Source organism: Lissotriton helveticus, chromosome 7, assembly GCF_964261635.1.
Source record: "Lissotriton helveticus chromosome 7, aLisHel1.1, whole genome shotgun sequence".
Lineage (NCBI taxonomy): Eukaryota > Metazoa > Chordata > Amphibia > Caudata > Salamandridae > Lissotriton > Lissotriton helveticus.
Genome location: NC_136068.1, coordinates 930,829,000 through 930,848,169, shown reverse-complemented (window position 1 = coordinate 930,848,169; position 19,170 = coordinate 930,829,000). Strand labels below are relative to the sequence as shown.

Here is a 19,170-nt window from a genome sequence, read left to right as displayed (position 1 = left end):
TGAAAGTTCTTGACCTGGTTTGAGAAAATTAACGTCACTTTACCCACAAACCACGTCCACAGGTACCACTAAAGAGGAAGCCAGAGGCACAAGTCCATTTGAACTGAACTGGTGGATGAGAATGTTGAGGTAATATGTAGAAAACAAGCAAGCATTTTCAATGCAATGTCTAGCATTGGCAAGGGTTTAAGCAATTGGAATTGTAAATAACAATGTCTTTTATTTATGTGTTTTTAAAAGCAACACATATATAAAAAGCATTGTTATTTTCAATGCCAAGAGCTCAAACTGTCGCAAAATGCGAGACCACTTTAATAGTCGCCGCACCCCTTTATTTAGATTCTGCTCGTGTATTCAGGATACAGTAAGCAGCGTCTAAAGAAAGGGCGCAGTCAACATTAAAGTAAAGTGAAAGCGTGTATGGCGCTTTCACCCAAAGTGAAAAAAATTATAATACATTTCAAAAGGTTCTTTACCGCAGCACTAAAGTTAAAGTGTCTCCCCCTGTAAATTAAATAATTAAATAAGCAAAGCCGCTCAAGTGAAACCATGTTGTACTTTAAATAAAGTGTGGCCGCTATAGTTAAAGAGGACTGCACTGTAATGTAAATAACTACATTACTATTAATAGAAAAGCAAGACACTTGCTGTGATGTCGGAGGAATAGGGTCAATCATTAAATAAAATAGAGCTCACCGACTTATAAAGCAAACTGTGTAACAACATAAGTAAAAAGTCCAGTCACTATGGGAATTTGTTGCAAATGCAGACAAGACTATTAAACCTATTAAAAAATTAAAAGCAACGATTTTACAGGGACAGCAACAGGAGCGAATTGAAAAGATAGGCGGGAAATGGGTGGAGCTTCTATGTGATACCTCAATACAGAAGGCTTTGCAGAGCAGCGCATGGGCTGCCCGTCTCGTCCTAAAAAGCAGGGGCTGGACACTCAAACATAGCAGATATCAGGGAGATGCCCTTCTTTCTAAATAATACATATTTTAAGTTGACACTTCATGATTTATCAGTTTTTATTCTCTGCCACTGTAGCATATTGCAGTTGACAAACAGCGAACCAAGTGAACTTTTGGGGACAAATATTCACAGCTGGTGATGCAGAAAAGCTATTGTAAAGTGCATTTAAATAAAATGCAGATAAGGTGAACTTACCTGAACAAATAGCTGGTCCTCTTTGCCAATACTTAAAAAATCTTCAGATAGGAGTGGCGGTCCTCCAGTTTCAGAATTTTGGTTTTCTGAAATAGTATTTGTCCTGCTTGAACTTTGGAACTTGAATTGACTTTTCCCAGATTCTGCTGTTAAACACACATCACGAGAATAGGTCTGCAGAAAAGCTCTGACACCATCAATTCCCACAAACTGAGAGGCAGGAAGTGAGTTGAAGTAAACCCCGGATGACTCACAGAGCTGAGATTCCCTCCAGTGATGAACTCTGATGGCCAAAAGAAGAATTATGAGGAAAAGGAACAAGAAGGAAACAACAGCAACAGCGATCACCAGATACAGGGTGAGGTTTGACTCCATGTCTGCGGGAGCTGACGGGTTACTTATATCATGAAGCATTTCCGGCATACTGTCTGCTAACAATATAGTGACTGTAACTGAAGAAGAGAGAGAGGGCTGCCCATTGTCCTTTACTAGGACCACCAGAAATTGTTTGATGGCATCTTTTTCCATAATGGGACGGGCTGTTCTGATTTCTCCAGTGTGAGGACCGACAGTAAACAGTCCCTGGTCTGTGGACCTCAGCAGCTGGTACGAAAGCCAAGAATTCTGTCCTGAATCAGCGTCAACAGCGACCACCTTTGTTATCAGATAACCTGGTTCAGAGGAGCGTGGCGCCATTTCCACCCCAGAGGACCCATCTATGGGGGTCGATGGGTATAATATTTCAGGAGTGTTGTCATTTTGATCCAGTATGTAAAATGTCACCGTGGAATTACTCATAAGAGTATGAGAACCGCCATCTTGAGCTCTCACTTGGATATGAAATTCTGTGAACTGCTCAAAGTCAAAAGAAAGAAGGGCATAGATGACTCCAGATTCGGAATTAATAGATATGTAAGAAGATAATGGTGTACCTCCAATGTGTCCATCAATGATGGAGTAACTGATCTTACCATTCTTCTCCCAATCAACATCGGTTGCCTTCGCTCTAAAAATGGAAGTACCTTTAGGAGTGTTTTCCAATATAAAGGCACTATATGACAATTGACTAAATACTGGTGGGTTGTCATTTTCATCTGCAATATCGAGGTTTATGGTTTTGGTTTTAGAAAGTGGCGGCGTTCCGCTGTCTGTGGCTGTAACTGTTATGTTATATTGTGGAACACGCTCCCTGTCTAAAACACCACTAGTTACCAAACTATAATAACTTCCAATTGATTTATTTAACTGAAAGGGTAGATGGTGCGGCAGAAAGCAAGTGACTTTTCCATGCTCTCCTGAATCCCTATCGTATACCTCCAGAAGAGCAATGACTGTACCCAGCGGGCTGTTTTCTGGTACCAGCTTAAGCACAGATGACATTAATATCTCCGGGCTATTATCATTCACGTTAATGACTTGTAGCAAAACTTTACAGCGTGATGACAGAATCCCATCACTCCCTCGGACTTCAAACTCATAAACTTCTGACTCCTCAAAATCCAAATTTTCAATCAAAGATATTTCTCCCGTTTTAGAATCCAGCCCGAATTTCCGTACAATATTTTGCTCTATTTTGCTAAAGGAATATGTTATTTCTGCGTTGGTTCCCTGGTCAATATCAACAGCTTTCACGCTGCCCACAACAGTCCCCTTGGGCACATTTTCCAGCACACTGATCTTATAAACAGTCTGATTGAAAACTGGTGCGTTGTCATTCACATCCTGCACATTGATCTGTATCCGCATGGTGCCTGATCTGACCGGATCCCCTCCGTCCGTGGCTGTGAGGATCAAGCTGTGAACTTCCTGTTCCTCCCGGTCCAGTGGTTTCTCCAGGACCAGCTCTGCATACTTTGTGCCATCTGTACTGCTTTTTATGTCCAGTGTGAAGTGTTTATTTTCACTGAGTCGATAGTTCTGCAGAGAGTACACGCCCACATCTGCATCGTGGGCCTCGGGCAGCACAAATCGGGTGCCGGGGACAGTCATTTCAAGGATTTGTAATGTTATTTGATCATCAGGAAACGTGGGCGAGTTGTCATTAATATCCGTAATCTCCACTTCAACTGCATACACTTTCATAATGTTTTGGGAAATAATTTCTACATTTAATAGACACTGAGCTACGTGTCTACATAAGATTTCTCTGTCAATCATTTCATTGATAATTAAATGTCCTTTTTTCAAATTAAGGGCAAAATACTGCTTCCTACCTCTGGCTTCGATCCGGGCTCCTCCCTCTGATAATTCCTTTGTATCCATCCCCAGATCCAGAGCCACATTCCCAACAAAAGCGCCTTTCCTCATCTCCTCGGGGATAGAATAACGCAGCTGCCCGGAAGCGGCTCCACAGACTGTCAGCAGAGCAACAAGAAGCAGCAGAGGAGCCCCGGAGTAACAGCGCCTCGAAGACTGAGCCCCGGAGTCACAGCGCCTCGAAGACTGAGCCCCGGAGTAACAGCGCCTCGATGCCTGAGCCCCGGAGTAACAGCGCCTCGATGTCCGAGCCCCGGAGTAACAGCGCCTCGGTGACTGAGCCCCTGAGTCACAGCGCCTCGAAGACTGAGCCCCGGAGTAACAGCGCCTCGATGCCTGAGCCCCGGAGCAACAGAGTGTGGTAGCCCCGAAGTAACAGCGCCTCTGTGTTTGCGCCATTCCAGGATCAGGAAGTCCCTCTAATTTTACCTGCAGCAAATTATTGTCTGTAAAGAGCGCCCAGTGACAAACTTCACCTACGGAGAGTCTGCAGTGCACTGAGACGAGCAGCTAATTATTTTCTTTGTGAGAATGCTGTGTTCTAACCACGTGGTTGAATGATCTGTGTTTTCTGTGGTGGGTGAGCAGCGGCGCTCAGTGTCACAATCAGTAAGTGCAGCATTTCATATATACAGCAGTGCGGCTGCTTAACTGTTTCCACAGACAGGTTTCTATTTTTTCTTTCATTTACTGAAGCCCCCACACCCGAGAAGCAGGAACGGGACACCCAGACCCAGCTCATTACACAGAAGATTCAGGTTCCTAATCTATTTAGGACTTCCGTGGAGTGAGTAATACCTCTTTTCATTATGGACGGTCAGTGTTGCACGAAAGTGCACAGGCAGCGCATCCACTAATGAAGTGTGTTGCCTTGCGGCGGCCAATTTATTACATCGTGAGTTAGTGGATAGGACTATGCATGGCATTTGCCTACGCGATGAAACAATCGGCTTCTGCTGAGGATCGCCGGTGAAAACTGACCTAGGTGGGACGCTGAGCTTTCAACTGAACCGCCGATACATCCTCGCTAACTTCTCCCGCCACCGGTTTGCCATCAGCGGGCACGCAGATTACTGCCTGCCGCCTCCATCTTTGTGCTGATTTCTAACATCAGCTTTTCATATTTGCAGCCCTGTCTGCAGGAAGTCGCCCATGAGAGACAAGTGTGCAGAAAAAACAACCTAGGCCAGAAAAACGTGTGAGATGAAGGTTGAGTTAACAAAGACACACCTTCTCACCAGGGGCACGGGAGCGAGCAGCGCACACCAAGGCTTCATGACCAAGGAACAGAAAAGGGTTATTCCTCATCCCAGCGCGACCTGTGGCAGCTGAGCCCGAGGGAAGGCAGCGGGATGGCGGAAGGATGCTCTCCCTGCGGGTAGCGGAGCATGGGGACAAGAGTAGAGACGACTGACTGCACGTGACTGCATAGGTCACAAAGTGTCCCACAGTGGGATATGGTTGGGGTACAATCCTATGGAGTTCAGCAGCTGACGAGGTGTAAGATACGATCAAACACATTCTTTTTCATGGCGGTTGTGGGAAGGGTAGAACGTTACCTTCCGTGAAACTTTACTGCCGACAATAGCCACTGATTTGCTCACTCTTGCAAAGTCTTCAAACTAACCAGCGACGGCTGAAGCGGCCGCCAATCAGAGCAGCGGCCTCGTTTTTAATGTCACATGGAGTTAATTGAGAATCAGGAACAAGGTGACCCCTTCTCTCAGCACGGCTGGGGTGCGGTGAGGGGAGCGCGCGCATAGAATTCACCACTGCACGAGCCGGGCCGAGCCGGGAATGATGATGTAACTGCACAGTTGAATCAGCAGCAACTCCTGAAAGATGGAGACCGACCTTGTCCCCCTCACCACAGGTCCCTAAAGTCTGGGTACTAAAGCACGAAGCCGGGCGCCTTTTCATGCCCATTCATTGCTAAAGTGCATTAATTTAACCTGAAATGACTCTTAATTAGTGCGTTATTTTAGGTCAGAGCAGCCCAAAGCAGAAGGAGACAATCATTCCTCACTGTTTCATAGCCGTACTTTCTGAAAATAAGAACCCCACTCAGACAAATATGGGTTACATTCCTTCACTTTACTCACTGCGGGGGCGAAAAAACAGGCCCTGGACGCTGCGCTGGCAGAGTCCGCTATGACACGGCCCCTGCGCTATGCGAGCGAGACGTCCAAGGCACAGGGGCGAGTCCAGCCCAATTAATACGTACTACATCACATATAGTGGAAATTGTGGCACTGACATCACTACAGGGCACAAGTCCTAAAAAAAGAAGTGGGGGGGACGCTGTCACCGGAAGTGACGTCACGAAAGGTGGCTTGCACCATCGGGCTCATTGTGAAGTTAGCACGTGAGCAGCATGCTGTGAGCTCCGATCTCGTCCCAGAGAGGCCAAAGAGTGAAGTCCAGATGTTTGGCAGGGGGACGATGTCCCCCAGGTAAAATAATTGGGGGGACGCCGTCCACCCACGTGGTACCCCGATTCGAGCCCTGCATCACTCTAATAAGTCCACCAGTGAACTGGTCTTGCTGCCGCGCACACTCTGTGTGTTAGAACTGGACGGCCACAGCAGCGCACTGGCCGTAATAATAATAATAATCCACATTTGTAAAGCGCACAATCACCCGTAAGGGTCTCTAGGCGCTGGGGGCCGTCGGGAAGATTAAGCGAGCTATTGCCCAGAGTCACATGGTGCTGGGCTAACCTGCCGCCGGAGCCGGGGATCGAACCCTGATCCCCAGATTCCAGCGTCAGTCGCCCTGGCCTCGGCGCCACACCTCTCCGTAGACGATGCTTTAAGGCGCTAGACCCGACCTTCAACCGATGGAACAGATACAAGGTTACAAAGGCCCAGAGGAGGTCAAAAGTCTAATTGAACAAGATGGTAGCAACGCTAAGCCCGTAACTCTATAACCTGCACCATAACATGTTAAATTACAATCCTACGTCAGAATCGCGAATGATCCTGGAGCCCATGAGACACTTTTTCTTGCTTGAAATTATGTTCGCGTTAGTTGGTGAAAACGTTAATAATGGGAATGTGCACAACGGGCACACTTTATAGTGCTTTCATGAAATGCTGCTCTTGCGAGAGATGTTATGTGTCTAGTACTATTTAAATTCAATGTACCCCCATAATGGTAGCGAAAGGTGAATGTCGCTGCAAGGGTGTGGCCCTAAGATAAACCCTATCTTAAAACAAAAACAGCTGCCACCTTGGACTTGCCTATGTCTGTGTTTCAATGCAATGCCCTATGTGACACGCTCTTCTATGTCAAGGTCACTCGCTGATATTTTAGATGCTGAAATTACTGAGATAAGTAAAGGCAGTTAAACAGTGCTTAATTTGAGCCGGTGCTTTTCGGTGCTCAGCGCAGCACCTAATCCTCAGCACCGGTGCTTATAGTACCAATTAAGGACCCTCTCATTTGGAAGGCACATGATTTTCCCCAGAATAACAGGATCTTGAGTCACGCCCAGCTCCAAAATCAGCAGCTCGAGGGAAACATCCTTTACGCCGCAACTTTTACCACGCAGTGCCTTTACAACGCAGGTTTTTCAATGCAAGTCATTACAAAGAATTGCGCTGGGGGGCGCTCTAGGATAGGTAATAGTTTAATTTACTATCCAACACCTTCCCTACTATCCACGGGGACTGGAGTTGGAATAGCAAATTAAACTATTCATTATCCAGCGCCCCCCAACGCAAGTCGTTGTAACGACTTGCGTTGTAAAAACTGCATTGTAAAAGCATGCATGGAAAAAGCATGCGTTGTAACAACGTACATCCGCAGCTCGAGCCATTAGGTTAAGTCCTCTCCAGAATAATAAGTGCAGAGGCTCCAGTTACGAGGCAGTTTGCACCAGCACATTTCTCTAGTTAGCGCTACTTCCTGAGGAGAGCCCCGCCACTTTTTCTTTTACAAATTTACCACTGCAGTTAAATATTGTTCACATCTTGTCACTGTGTGCGTTTAATATGAAGCAAACTTCTTGCAGCAAATACAAAATCAGGCACCTTGTTAGCAGTCGGTTAAGGGCGCTGTCTCACACTACATTGGCTATTCAGCTTGAATACTGACTGCACAATGACATTTAGATATAGGAAATATCCATGTGCACCACACAATAATTGACACCGAAACATCTAACCTAATTCAGCAAACAAAGCAGACTAGAACAACCACTGTGGTGTAAGTATTGGACGTACAGCCAAGGCTGACTGTCATGTTGGCAGTAACTGTGTCTAAACTCGGTAATCCATCATGGCTCGGACTCCATCCCAAAAAACAGACTTTCATTTTATAAACAGTGCAAGGCAAAAGGCACCCCCACCACCTCTGCTGATTGATACCAAGATCTATTATCAGTTCTTAGATATCACTTTCCTGGCCCACACATTGTGAACTATCACTTTCCTGACCCACACAATGAGAAGTATCACTTCCTCGAACCACACAATTTAGGAACGTTACAAAAATACACTTTCTCTTCCACTGCTGCATGCACCTTCTGCACACAGTTAGAAACACACAAACAATTTATATATTTCTGAACTAACCAGGGCTTGGTGACGCCTTCCATGGTGCAACTGCACCACACATATACTAATTAAATAAGGTAAAAAATGGCTATCAGTTTGAATAGCTATTTATATAAAAAACAAAGGCAGTTCCTCTAACCACAGTGGATATCATACAACATACACATGCGACCACCAAATATCATCATATTATCACTAGCAGGATTGACAATCTTTTATTGCAACACTTTATCAGTGTTGTATCCTTCTGGATGAGAACACGTTTATGCAGCAGTGAGCTGTATGATTGACGTTCAGGAAGCACAAGTTATGTGTTTCAGATTTCAGCTTACGCCACTGATCTCCAAGATGTAATTGTCTGCTGAGGTCACTGTTCATTTTGAATAGGGGTGGGAGGTAAACTCTGCTTCTCTGGCAGAGTTTGGAGAGTTTTGCCCACTCCGCTTGAAGTATGGAGTTCCAGAAAAACTCCATCAACTGTCAAGTGGCAGTGTTTTTTCTTGCCCGGCTTGCCAAGTAAGAAAATCTGCCTCCCATCAAGATTTCTTAACGCAGAGGGTCACGGCAGGACTCTACCTCTCGCATTGAAAAAGCGGCCGCTCACACCGAGAAAGTTTCCACTTGAGTAGAAAATCTACTCCAGTCGCAGAAAAAAGCAGTACTCTCTGGCACGAGTGGTGGATCAGTTTCCGCTGATTTTACAGCACAGGACAAGCTCCTGATGCTAAAAATCAGCAAGAGCAGTAAGACGTATCGAACTCCACTAATCCCAGAACTCCTCAGAATCTTGCAGAGCTTTTATGTAACTCTGTGGAGTGAAGCTTTGTGACTTCCACCCATTCCTAATTATGAACAGTTTTTGAGAGTCTAATGCAGAATTCTGTTTGGAATTCAAGTAAAGCAGCCATGTGCATTCTAAAGTTAGCAGTGGAATTGGCATTCTCCGAACAATAGTCAAAACTTTGCCTAGAATTCTACTGGTGATATGAAATGATTTAAATTATTTTATCCAAATTTATGGATAGGGACATCCGGAGAATCCGGCCTGTGTTTACAAATGCTGCTACAGTTGTTAACACTTTTGCGGAGGAGCTGAAGATTTCTGCTCTAATATTAGTGTTCCTTCCCAACAATGATTTGGCCTGATAGTTACCAATACCAGTCTCAGGGAGCACAAACCACACGATGTCAGACATGAATCTGAACTGCGGTAACATTAAGATGTTTAATAGACGTGCTTTCAAGTAAAGACTCAGACAACTTAATGGAATGATTGGATGAATTCGTTTTTACAGACTATGCCAATTAATCTTAGTATGTTCAACACTGGTTTAATGATTTGCATCAAGTTTCAAATTAACATGAGAAGTAAAGGTACCAAATTTGCCTTTCACAACTAAACTAAAACGGACAAAAACAAAGCTAGGAATACAATTCTGTACATTACCCCTCAGAAACAACTTCTTTATAGTCGACCATTTGAGTCATTATAAAAAGTGGTGAATTACACAGAAACTTGTCATATGTCCCGTGCAGGCCCACTGTCGTCTTCCCTATGCTAGCATGAGCATGTTGCAGACTGTCCTCTGCTTTGCGCACAATACTATACAAAAATATTTAGCTTTGTGCCACACTGTACTTTCAAACAGAACCTGCTGTTGTTTTCACATTCTATTCTTTCCTGGGGTTTAGTCTGAACACTATAAACAAGGTCAAACAACAGTGCCCCTTGTTATTCTGTCCTAGTCAGGCCCTAGCACGAACACAAAACATGCAAATGCAGCTATTGTTTGGGGACAAGTAGATTGCTATATAGGTGTGCATGTACTTTGTTATATAGGTATGCACAGAGAGGCAACAATATAGTTGAAGAGGCATCTTTCGAGGGAAGAGATCGTGACTGCACCCGAGATGCAGAACTTTCATCTGTGCATTCTAAGGTATGGGGTCTGCCAACACCTAGAGATCATCTAATTTATCATTACTGTGCTTCAGTAGAAGGGGAGGTGGGTTAGGCTACACTGTCTTATATAATGACAGCTATTTTTATGATTTATGGATTACTTACTATGCAGACTGTATTAGTGTTAGGCATTTTCTTATGTATTGTGGCACGTATACTGCATACTAGAGCACAATAGTTTAAAATAAGCATTTTAAACTTTCCTCGTGTCTCCGTCAGATCTTATTGTGGACTAGAACAAGTGTGAGAGTGAAAGGATGTGCCCTGAAACCGCGATTTCAAAGTGAATCGGAGTGTTGTGTTCTAGGATGTCTAATCAATTGTTCCTCTGTGAGTGCTTAGGAGGGAGGCACTATAGCTCGTCAGTCCTGGGCACATGGGTAATAAGGTGATAGGATGACCTAGTCCCTGCCTACTAAGGGTCTATGGTCCCAAGCATAGGTCTGTGCCTAAGATGATTCCCTGTAACCAACTTTCATCGATTAACTGTCACACAGCACACACCATTTGAGTGAGCTCATATGGACCATTACATATCACTCGTGTTCCTACATCACTAAGCAAAGTGAGGAATAATTTTCATCATAACTAGGAGAATCTCTCCCTTGATTCAAACTTAAGTTTTCAATTGTTCCTCCAATCGAACCATTTCCATTCTCAGAAACATTTGCAGGAAGCAGAATTTTTGTGGGTAGCCCTGTGCCTGACTTGAGGAAAAAACTAATTGTTTCCAGAATCCAGGGTTACAGGGACCTCATAAGAGCAGGGATGAGGTAGAGTCCCACTATAGGTAGGTTGATGTGAATCTTGGACCAATGCGAGTAGGAAGCGCAGACTCAAACATTTTCAGGGGAAAATCTCGCACAACACAAAAACATCAGGTCTGAGCAGGGTAGAAGATCTGTGGAGGATTATCTTTCTGATGCATAACAAACTCCCTCATTGTGACATTACTGCTGAGAGGAGACCTAGAGTCGTGAACCTCCACCTGGAAGTTGAAACTCCCTGAGATGTTCATAGTTAAGGGAGCTTTGGACATAGATCACCCTAGAATGGGAGTTACTGGAAATACAGGAAGTCAGGGGGGTGTCCTCTAAGTGATTACTTCGTGCAAAACAAGTGAGACTGGTCTTTATCTCCACATCTAGATCGGTAAAAGGAACCATAAATGGCGCTGTTCTGCGGAGCAAACATCTGGAAAGAATACTTATAAACCTGTGAGGGTTATGTTTTATGCAAGATAGATGTAATCGATAGCCCTGATTGGCTCTAGAGGAGGAGGTCCTTTGCAGCTGTTACTGTGATATTGTGTTCTGAGTTTCCTCGTCCAGAATGTTTTGACTCAGTTTGTTACGCTTTTCAGATGATGAAAGTAATATGAAGTTAAATTTTCTTGAAAATGATATCCAACTTCATCCTTTATTCTCGTGATTCGTTACTAATAAATCTGATTAAAGTTAACAATATACTCAGGGAAGAGTCCTCTGGAAGTGGACTGAAGAAATGTATGAAAGTTACGTCAGGAACATTATCATACTCATCTGTAACTTCTAGAAGAACCCAACAAATATGTGGTCGAAAGAGTAGGTTAGTTTTAATTTGACCTTTCATCTTTTCTGTGCCTTTGACCTGAAGCAACACTAAGATATTTGCTGATCCTTCACTAGTGCTGGCTCTGCAGACCTCTGACTAATAATCACTGGGGAATTATTATTGGAACTGAGAATATTGATGTCTGATGTATTAGACCTCCTTGGATCACCCCATCATAGGGAGTGAGAGTCAAACAGAAGTGACTTTCTTTTTCAAGGATTAGGACTGTTTCCAGCACACCATCTGCACATTTTTACCCATCACTGCTCCCGTTTTATCCTAATACATGTCAGTTTGAATGCAGCCTACAGCCCTGCAGTGAATTATGACGACCCCAGCAGTATCTGGCGCACTGTGAGTTCCGAGAAAGGAGGCATTCACTGTTTCTAAATCCACTGATGTCTTTGCGAAAATCAGGGATGTGTCATTAATTTCTTGAATAAAAACTTCTATGCGGAAAATATTCAGTGAACTTTCCACAACAACTTCGAAAAAAAAGGAAACAGCTGGTTGGATCTCCGCATTTTTCCTCTCCATATATCCTGCGCTCACTGGACAGCTCCCAGTTTCAGGAATAAAACATCATTCTCAACATAAGAGACAATGCTTAGTTTTCTGTCAGAGAAATGTCTACTTTTTTAAAGCAAAAATCCTTTGCTATGTTTCCAACAGTAGATCCCCTTTACAATTCTTCAACTATTAAATATGTTATCTGGCCAGACACCGCCTCACAGAACTATAGAAATTGGACAAAGGCCAGCATTTGCCATCTGTCTCTAGATGCGGCAGGACTGGAGGGGCTCCCACATAGCAACTATCAGGGCTGCATGTGTATTTATTGTCAGAAAAGTTGAGATTTTTAATATTACAATAAAAAATATGACCATAAAAAGGCTTTCAAGTAGATCTGGGCAGTGTTGATTTTTTGTAAATTGTAAAAGGTGCTTGCAATGAGAGTTCATGATATTCCCCGCAGGTGTTTGACAACAGAGGCATCAAGTGGCGCCTCACGAGATTTCAGACACACTGCATAAAGCTTTCTGATCCACCTCAAACAATCATCAAACCAATATTTAAGGAATATATACAAAACAAGACTAGTGCAACTGGGCACAGAGTTAAATAAAACATCCTGACTTTGTATCAAAACGCGTAACACTTGCAGTAGTGATTAAGAATAGTTCTTTTTTGTTTTCTTGGTTTTCACATACTATTTAGAAGCATTTCTAGTAGTTTCTCCAATATACCTATCCCCAATACAGGAATATTTGCTGAAAGTTATTGACCTGGTTTGAGAAAAGTAACCTCACTTTACCCACAAACCACAGGTACCACTAAAAAGGAGGCCAGTGGCAGAGGTCCATTTTTAATTGAACTAGTGGATGAGAATATTGAGGCAGCACACATAAAAAAGCACGGACTAGACACTCAAACATAGCAGATATCAGGGAGGTGCCCTTCTTCTTAACACTTGAAAATTTTAAATGTTGGTTCCAAACCCTCCATCTCTTTCTGGTTCCTTGGAGTTAGTGGCAGAGCAATAGAATCAAAGGCCGATCAATTCTAACCATTTCTAAATAATGCATATTTAAGTTGAACATGTTATGATTTTACTCGTTTTTGTTCTCTGCCACTGTAGCATATTGCAGTCAACAAAGAGTGAATGAAGTGTACATTTGGTGACAATTATTCACAGCTGACGTTGCAGAAAAGCCAATGTAATGTGCATTCAAATAAAATGCAGATAAAGTAAACTTACCTGAACAAAAACCTGGTCTTCTTTGCCTATACTTAAAAAATCTTCAGTCAGGAGTGGAGGTCCTCCAGTTTCAGAATTTTGGTTTTCAGAAAGAGTATTGGTCCTGCTTGAACTATGGAACTTGAACTGACTTTTCCCAGATTCTGCTGTTAAACACACGTCACCAGAATAGGTCTGCAGAAAAGCTCTGACACCATCAATGCCCACAAACTGAGAGGCAGGAAGGGAGTTGAAGTTAATCCCAGATGACTCACAGAGCTGAGATTCCCTCCAGTAGTGAAGCCTGATCGCCAAAAGAAGAATGATGAGGAAAAGGAACAAGAAGGAAACAACAGCAACAGCGATCACCAAATACAGTGTGAGGTTTGACTCAAAGTCTGCGGGAGCTGAAGGGTTACCTATATCATGAAGCATTTCCGGCATACTGTCTGCCAAAACTATAGTGACTGTAACTGAAGAAGAAAGAGGAGTCTGCCCATTGTCCTTCACTAGGACCACCAGGAACTGCTTTACAACATCTTTTTCCATAATGGGACGGGCTGTCCTGATTTCTCCAGTGTGAGGACCTACAGTAAACAGTCCCTGGTCTGTGGACCTCAGCAACTGGTAGGAGAGCCAAGAATTCTGTCCTGAATCAGCATCAACAGCGACCACCTTTGTTATCAGATAACCCGGTTCCGAGGAGCGAGGCGCCATTTCCACCCCAGAGGATCCATCTATGGGGATCGAAGGGTATAATATTTCAGGAGTATTGTCATTCTGATCTAGTATAAAAAATGTCACAGTGGAATTACACATAAGAGTGGGAGCACCGCCATCTTGAGCTTTCACTTGGATTTTAAATGTTGTGAACTGCTCGAAGTCAAAAGAAAGAAGAGCATAGATGACTCCAGATTCGGAATTAATAGATATGTAAGAAGATAATGGTGTACCTCCAATGTGTCCATCAATGATGGAGTAACTGATCTTACCATTCTTATCCCAATCAACATCTGTTGCCCTAGCTCTAAAAATGGAAGTGCCTTTAGGTGTGTTTTCCGTTATAAAGGTAATATATGACAACTGATTAAATACTGGTGGGTTGTCATTTTCATCGGTTATCTGAAGGTTTATGGTTTTGGTTTCAGACAGTGGTGGAGTTCCGCTGTCAGTGGCTGTAATTGTTATGTTATATTCTGGAACAAACTCCCTGTCTAAAACACCACTAGTAACCAAACTATAATAACTTCCAATTGATTTATTCAACTGAAAGGGCAGATGAGGTGGCAGAAAGCATGTGACCTTCCCATGTTCACCTGAATCCCTATCGTATACCTCCAGAAGAGCAATGACTGTACCTAGCGGGCTGTTTTCCGGTACCTGATTAAGCACAGATGACATTAATATCTCCGGACTATTATCATTCACATTAATGACTTGTATCAAAACTTTACAGCGTGATGACAGAATCCCATCACTCCCTCGGACTTCAAACTCATACAATTCGGACTCTTCAAAATCCAAATTTTCAATCAAAGATATTTCTCCCGTTTTAGAATCCAGCCCGAATTTCCGTACAATATTTTGCTCTATTTTGCTAAAGAAATATGTTATTTCAGCGTTTGTTCCCCGGTCAATATCAAAAGCAGTGACGCTGCCCACAACAGTCCCCTTGGCCGTGTTTTCCGGCACACTGATCTTGTAAGCAGTCTGATTGAAAACTGGTGCGTTGTCATTCACATCCTGCACATTGATCTGTATCCGCATGGTGCCTGATCTGACCGGATCCCCTCCGTCCGTGGCTGTGAGGATCAAGCTGTGAACTTCCTGTTCCTCCCGGTCCAGTGGTTTCTCTAGTACCAGCTCTGCATACTTTGTGCCATCTGTACTGCTTTTTACATCCAGTGTGAAGTGTTTATTGTCACTGAGTCGATAGCTCTGCAGAGAGTACACGCCCACATCTGCATCGTGCGCCTCGGGCAGCACAAATCGGGTGCCGGGGGCAGTGTTTTCAAGGACTTGTAATATTTGATCATCAGTAAACGTGGGGGAATTGTCATTAATATCTTGAATCTCCACTTCGACCTCATACACTTTCATAATGTTCTTTGAAATAATTTCTACATTTAATAGACACCGAGCTTCTTGTCTACACAAGATTTCTCTGTCTATCATTTCATTGATAATTAAATGTCCTTTTTTCGAATCAAGATTAAAATACTGCTTCCTACCTCTGGACACAATGCGGGCTCCTCCTTCTGATAAGTCCTTTGTATCCATCCCCAGATCCAGAGCCACATTCCCAACAAAAGAGCCTTTCCTCATCTCCTCGGGGATGGAATAACGCAGCTGCCCGGAAGCGGCTCCACACACTGTCAGCAGAGCAACAAGAAGCAGCAGGAGGGGCCCGGAGTAACAGCGCCTCGATACCTGAGCCCCGGAGTAACAGCGCCTCGAAGCCAGAGCCCCCGAGGAACAGCGCCTCGAAGCCAGAGCCACGGAGTAACAGCGCCTCGATGACTGATCCCCGTAGGAAAAGCGCCTCGATGCCTGACCTCCGGAATAACAGTGCCTCGATGCCTGAGCCCCGGAGTAACAGCGCCTAGGAGTCTGAGCCCCTGAGTAACCAACTCTCGGTGTCGAAGTCTCGGAGTAATAGCGCCTCGGTGACTGATCCCCACAGTAACAGAGTCTGTTTGCCCCGAAGTAACACAGCCTCTGTGTTGGCGCCATTGCAGGAACAGGAAGTCCCTCTAATTACCTGCAGCAAATTAACGTCTGAAAAGAGCGCCCAGTGACTGACTTCACCCACGGAGAGTCTGCAATGCACTGAGACGAGCAGCGATTTTCTTTTCATTGTGGCAATGCTCTGTTCTACCCACGTGGTTGAATGGTCTGTGTTTTCTGTGGTGGGTGAGCAGCGGCGCTCAGTGTCACAATCAGTAACTGCAGCATTTCTCTTCCAGAGCAGGGCTGCTGCTGAACTGTTTCCACACAGGTGTTTCTACATTCACTTCCATTGGCTGAAGCCCCCACACCCGAGAAGCAGGAACGGGAGACACTGTCCCACGTCATGACACAGGAGATTGAAGTTCCCAATCTATTTAGTACTTCCGTGGATTGAGTAACACCTGTTTCCATTATGGACAGTCAGTGTTGCACGAGAGTGCACAGCCCATCCACTAATGGAGCGTATTTCTTTGCGAGGGCCATTAATTACATCACGAGTTAGTGGATAGGGCTATGCTTTGCATTTGCCCTGATCTAGAAAGTATGTGCTTCTGCTGAGGGTCACCGGTGAAAACGGACCTAGGTGGAAGCAAGGACGCTGATTTCAACTGAACCCCATCAACCCTCGCTTACTTCTTCCGCCACTGGTTTGACATTAGAGACAGGGGAGAAACACATTAATTTTCAGTCCGGCGGTGGGTAGCGGAGAACATTACGTTCTGGGTAACTGTACTGCAGATAGTGGACAGTGATTTTGCTCACTGTGCATAGTCTTAAAACTATAACTAGCGCCAGCTGAAGCAGCCTCAATCAGAGTAGCGGCCTCGTTTTTAAAGTCATTCGGGGCCCATTGAGAATCAGGGAACAGCGGATGCATTGGCGCAGCAATGCTGAAGTGCAGTGAGAGGAGCGCTTGTGTATAATTCACTGGAAGCGCCATTGTTCACATCACATCCGGTCTCTCTGATCCCGCAGCGAGTACAACGGCAGGCGCCGTGAAAGTAGCCAGTGAAGGGCGCTGTTTCACACTACATCAGTCACTGAGCGTAAATACTGACTGAAAAATAAAATTGTAGGTACTCTGTAATAGAGTACCAGCTTGTTTCTGAGAAGTGCCGGTACTCTCAAATCAAAGGTATTGCATTTCTCTAGAGAAGTGCCGGTACTCTCCTCCTGAAAATAAAAAAGTGTCGGTATTCCATACCGGACAGTACCGGCCCATGCAAAGCACTGTCTAGTACAAGTAAAATACAGGACTACAACAATCGCCGTAATGTACGGATAGAACTCTATAGCCAGACCGACTGCCATGTTTTGCTGACAGTACATTTATCTTCACACTGTGGTTACTACTCAGCCCTATATGGTTTGGACTCCATTCGAAAAAACAGACTTTCTAAAATATTCAGGACATGGGTAAAGGCCCACCCCTGCCGACAGGCAGCGAGCTCTATTATCAGTCCTTGGTTTCACCTCCATGGCCCACCCATTGTGAAGCAACCGACGAACGTTCAAACTCCATCTCTCTAAACCGCATTTGCCCCTCCCACGCTGCGCGCACCCTCTGCAGATTCAACGATCATTCGTGTCACACATTATGCAAATTGTGTATAATATGTAAACTAACCAGGGCTTGGTGACACCATCCATGGTGCAGGAGTTCAGCACACATACTAACTAAATAAACACAAAAGCATCGACGCACTGAATATCCTCACATTATCGCCGGCAGGATTAACTACTATTCTAGTGAGACAATAAATCTGTGTTTTTCCTTCTGGATGAGAACATGGGGCTAGAGTCACACACTGCGCAGCAGTGAGCGCTGGGACTAATAGCCGGGAAGCAGATATTCTGGGCAGATTTACAAGCCCCTTGCGCCACCTTTGCGTCACTTTTAACATGGGAAAAGTGACGCAAAAATGGTGCAAGGGGCTTGTAAATCTGCCCTTCTGTGTTTTAGATTTCCCCATAGGCCAGAGATCTCAAAGATACGATTGTTTGCCGTGGTCGCTGTGCCTTTTGCAGTTTTTGAAAGTTGCAGTTTTTGAAAGTTAACGCAGAATTCTGATTGTAAATTCAGGTATAAGAACCTCGTGCATGGTAAACGTGTACAGTGGAATCAGGATTTACAGAAGAACAGTCACAACCTCCTTTATTACGTTATTGCTGATTTGCAATCAATGTCCGCATTTTATCCCAGATTACCGATAGGGACATCGGAGAACCCGACCTGTGCTTACAAAAGCTGCTACAGTTGTCGACGCTCTGGGAAGGAGCTGGAGATCTCTGTTGTAAAATTGATGCTGCTTCCCAACAATGATTTGACCTGGTGGTTAGCAATACCAGTCTCAGGGAGCACAAGCCGCACGATTCCAGACATGAAACTGAACGGAGGCACCATTAAGATCTTTGATAGAAGTGCTTACAAGATAATACTCATAGGCAACCTACTAGAATGTTTGCATGTTTAAAGGATGTTTTATTTATTACAAAATATGCACATTTGACTCAGCTCAACACTGGTTTAAAGATATGGATCAAGTTTCAAGTTAACATGTTAAACACCCCCATCTCCAACACAAACTCAAACTACATATTTATGGCTGACACTTCAAATCGTGAGTCTTGAAGAACTGTGCGAGAACTTCCATCGATAAAGCCCACTGTAAGTGATTTCTTATAAACAATTAGGTACATCACACCTCCCTACATAGCAAAGTGGTGAATAATATGAACTACAACTAGGACCATCTCTCTCCCTCGAGTCAAGCTCCAGTTTTTAATTGTTCCCCCGACCAAATCATTTCAGATCCCAGAAGCATTTGCAGGAAGCAGAATGTTCGTGGGTACCGAGGGCCTGACCTGAGAGAAGCGAACTCATTCTTCCCAGAATCCAGGGCTACAGCGACCTCATGAGGGCAGAGCCAGAGTCCAGTGACTGGCAGGCTGCTGTGAATTTTGGATCAATGTGATGACAAAGAGTAGACTCTAGAATTTTGGAACCCCCAGGTCTGAGCAGGGAAGAGGATCTGAGGAGAGTTATCATTCTGATGCAGAACAAACTCCCTCACAGTGACGTTACTGCTGAAAGGAGGAGCAGATCCTCCACCTGGAAGTGAAACTCACAGAGCTGTTCATAGTCATGGCACCTTTGGAGA

General features: G+C 44.3%; 2 protein-coding genes and 1 pseudogene across 9 annotated transcripts in view; all 3 read right to left on the bottom strand.

Moving 5' to 3' along the window:
- The window catches only part of LOC144769402 (protocadherin gamma-C3-like), a 917,178-nt gene that overhangs the window by 458,602 nt on the left and 439,406 nt on the right, over window positions 1–19,170 (bottom strand). The window lies entirely within an intron of this gene.
- LOC144767214 (protocadherin gamma-A11 pseudogene) lies at window positions 1,141–3,825 on the bottom strand (annotated as a pseudogene).
- LOC144767213 (protocadherin gamma-A6-like) lies at window positions 10,826–16,012 on the bottom strand. The gene is made up of 2 exons (XM_078650763.1): window positions 13,301–16,012; window positions 10,826–10,936 (listed from the first exon to the last, which is right to left on the bottom strand). Exons 1-2 carry the CDS (start codon window positions 16,010–16,012, stop codon window positions 10,826–10,828), a joined length of 2,823 nt encoding a protein of 940 aa, XP_078506889.1.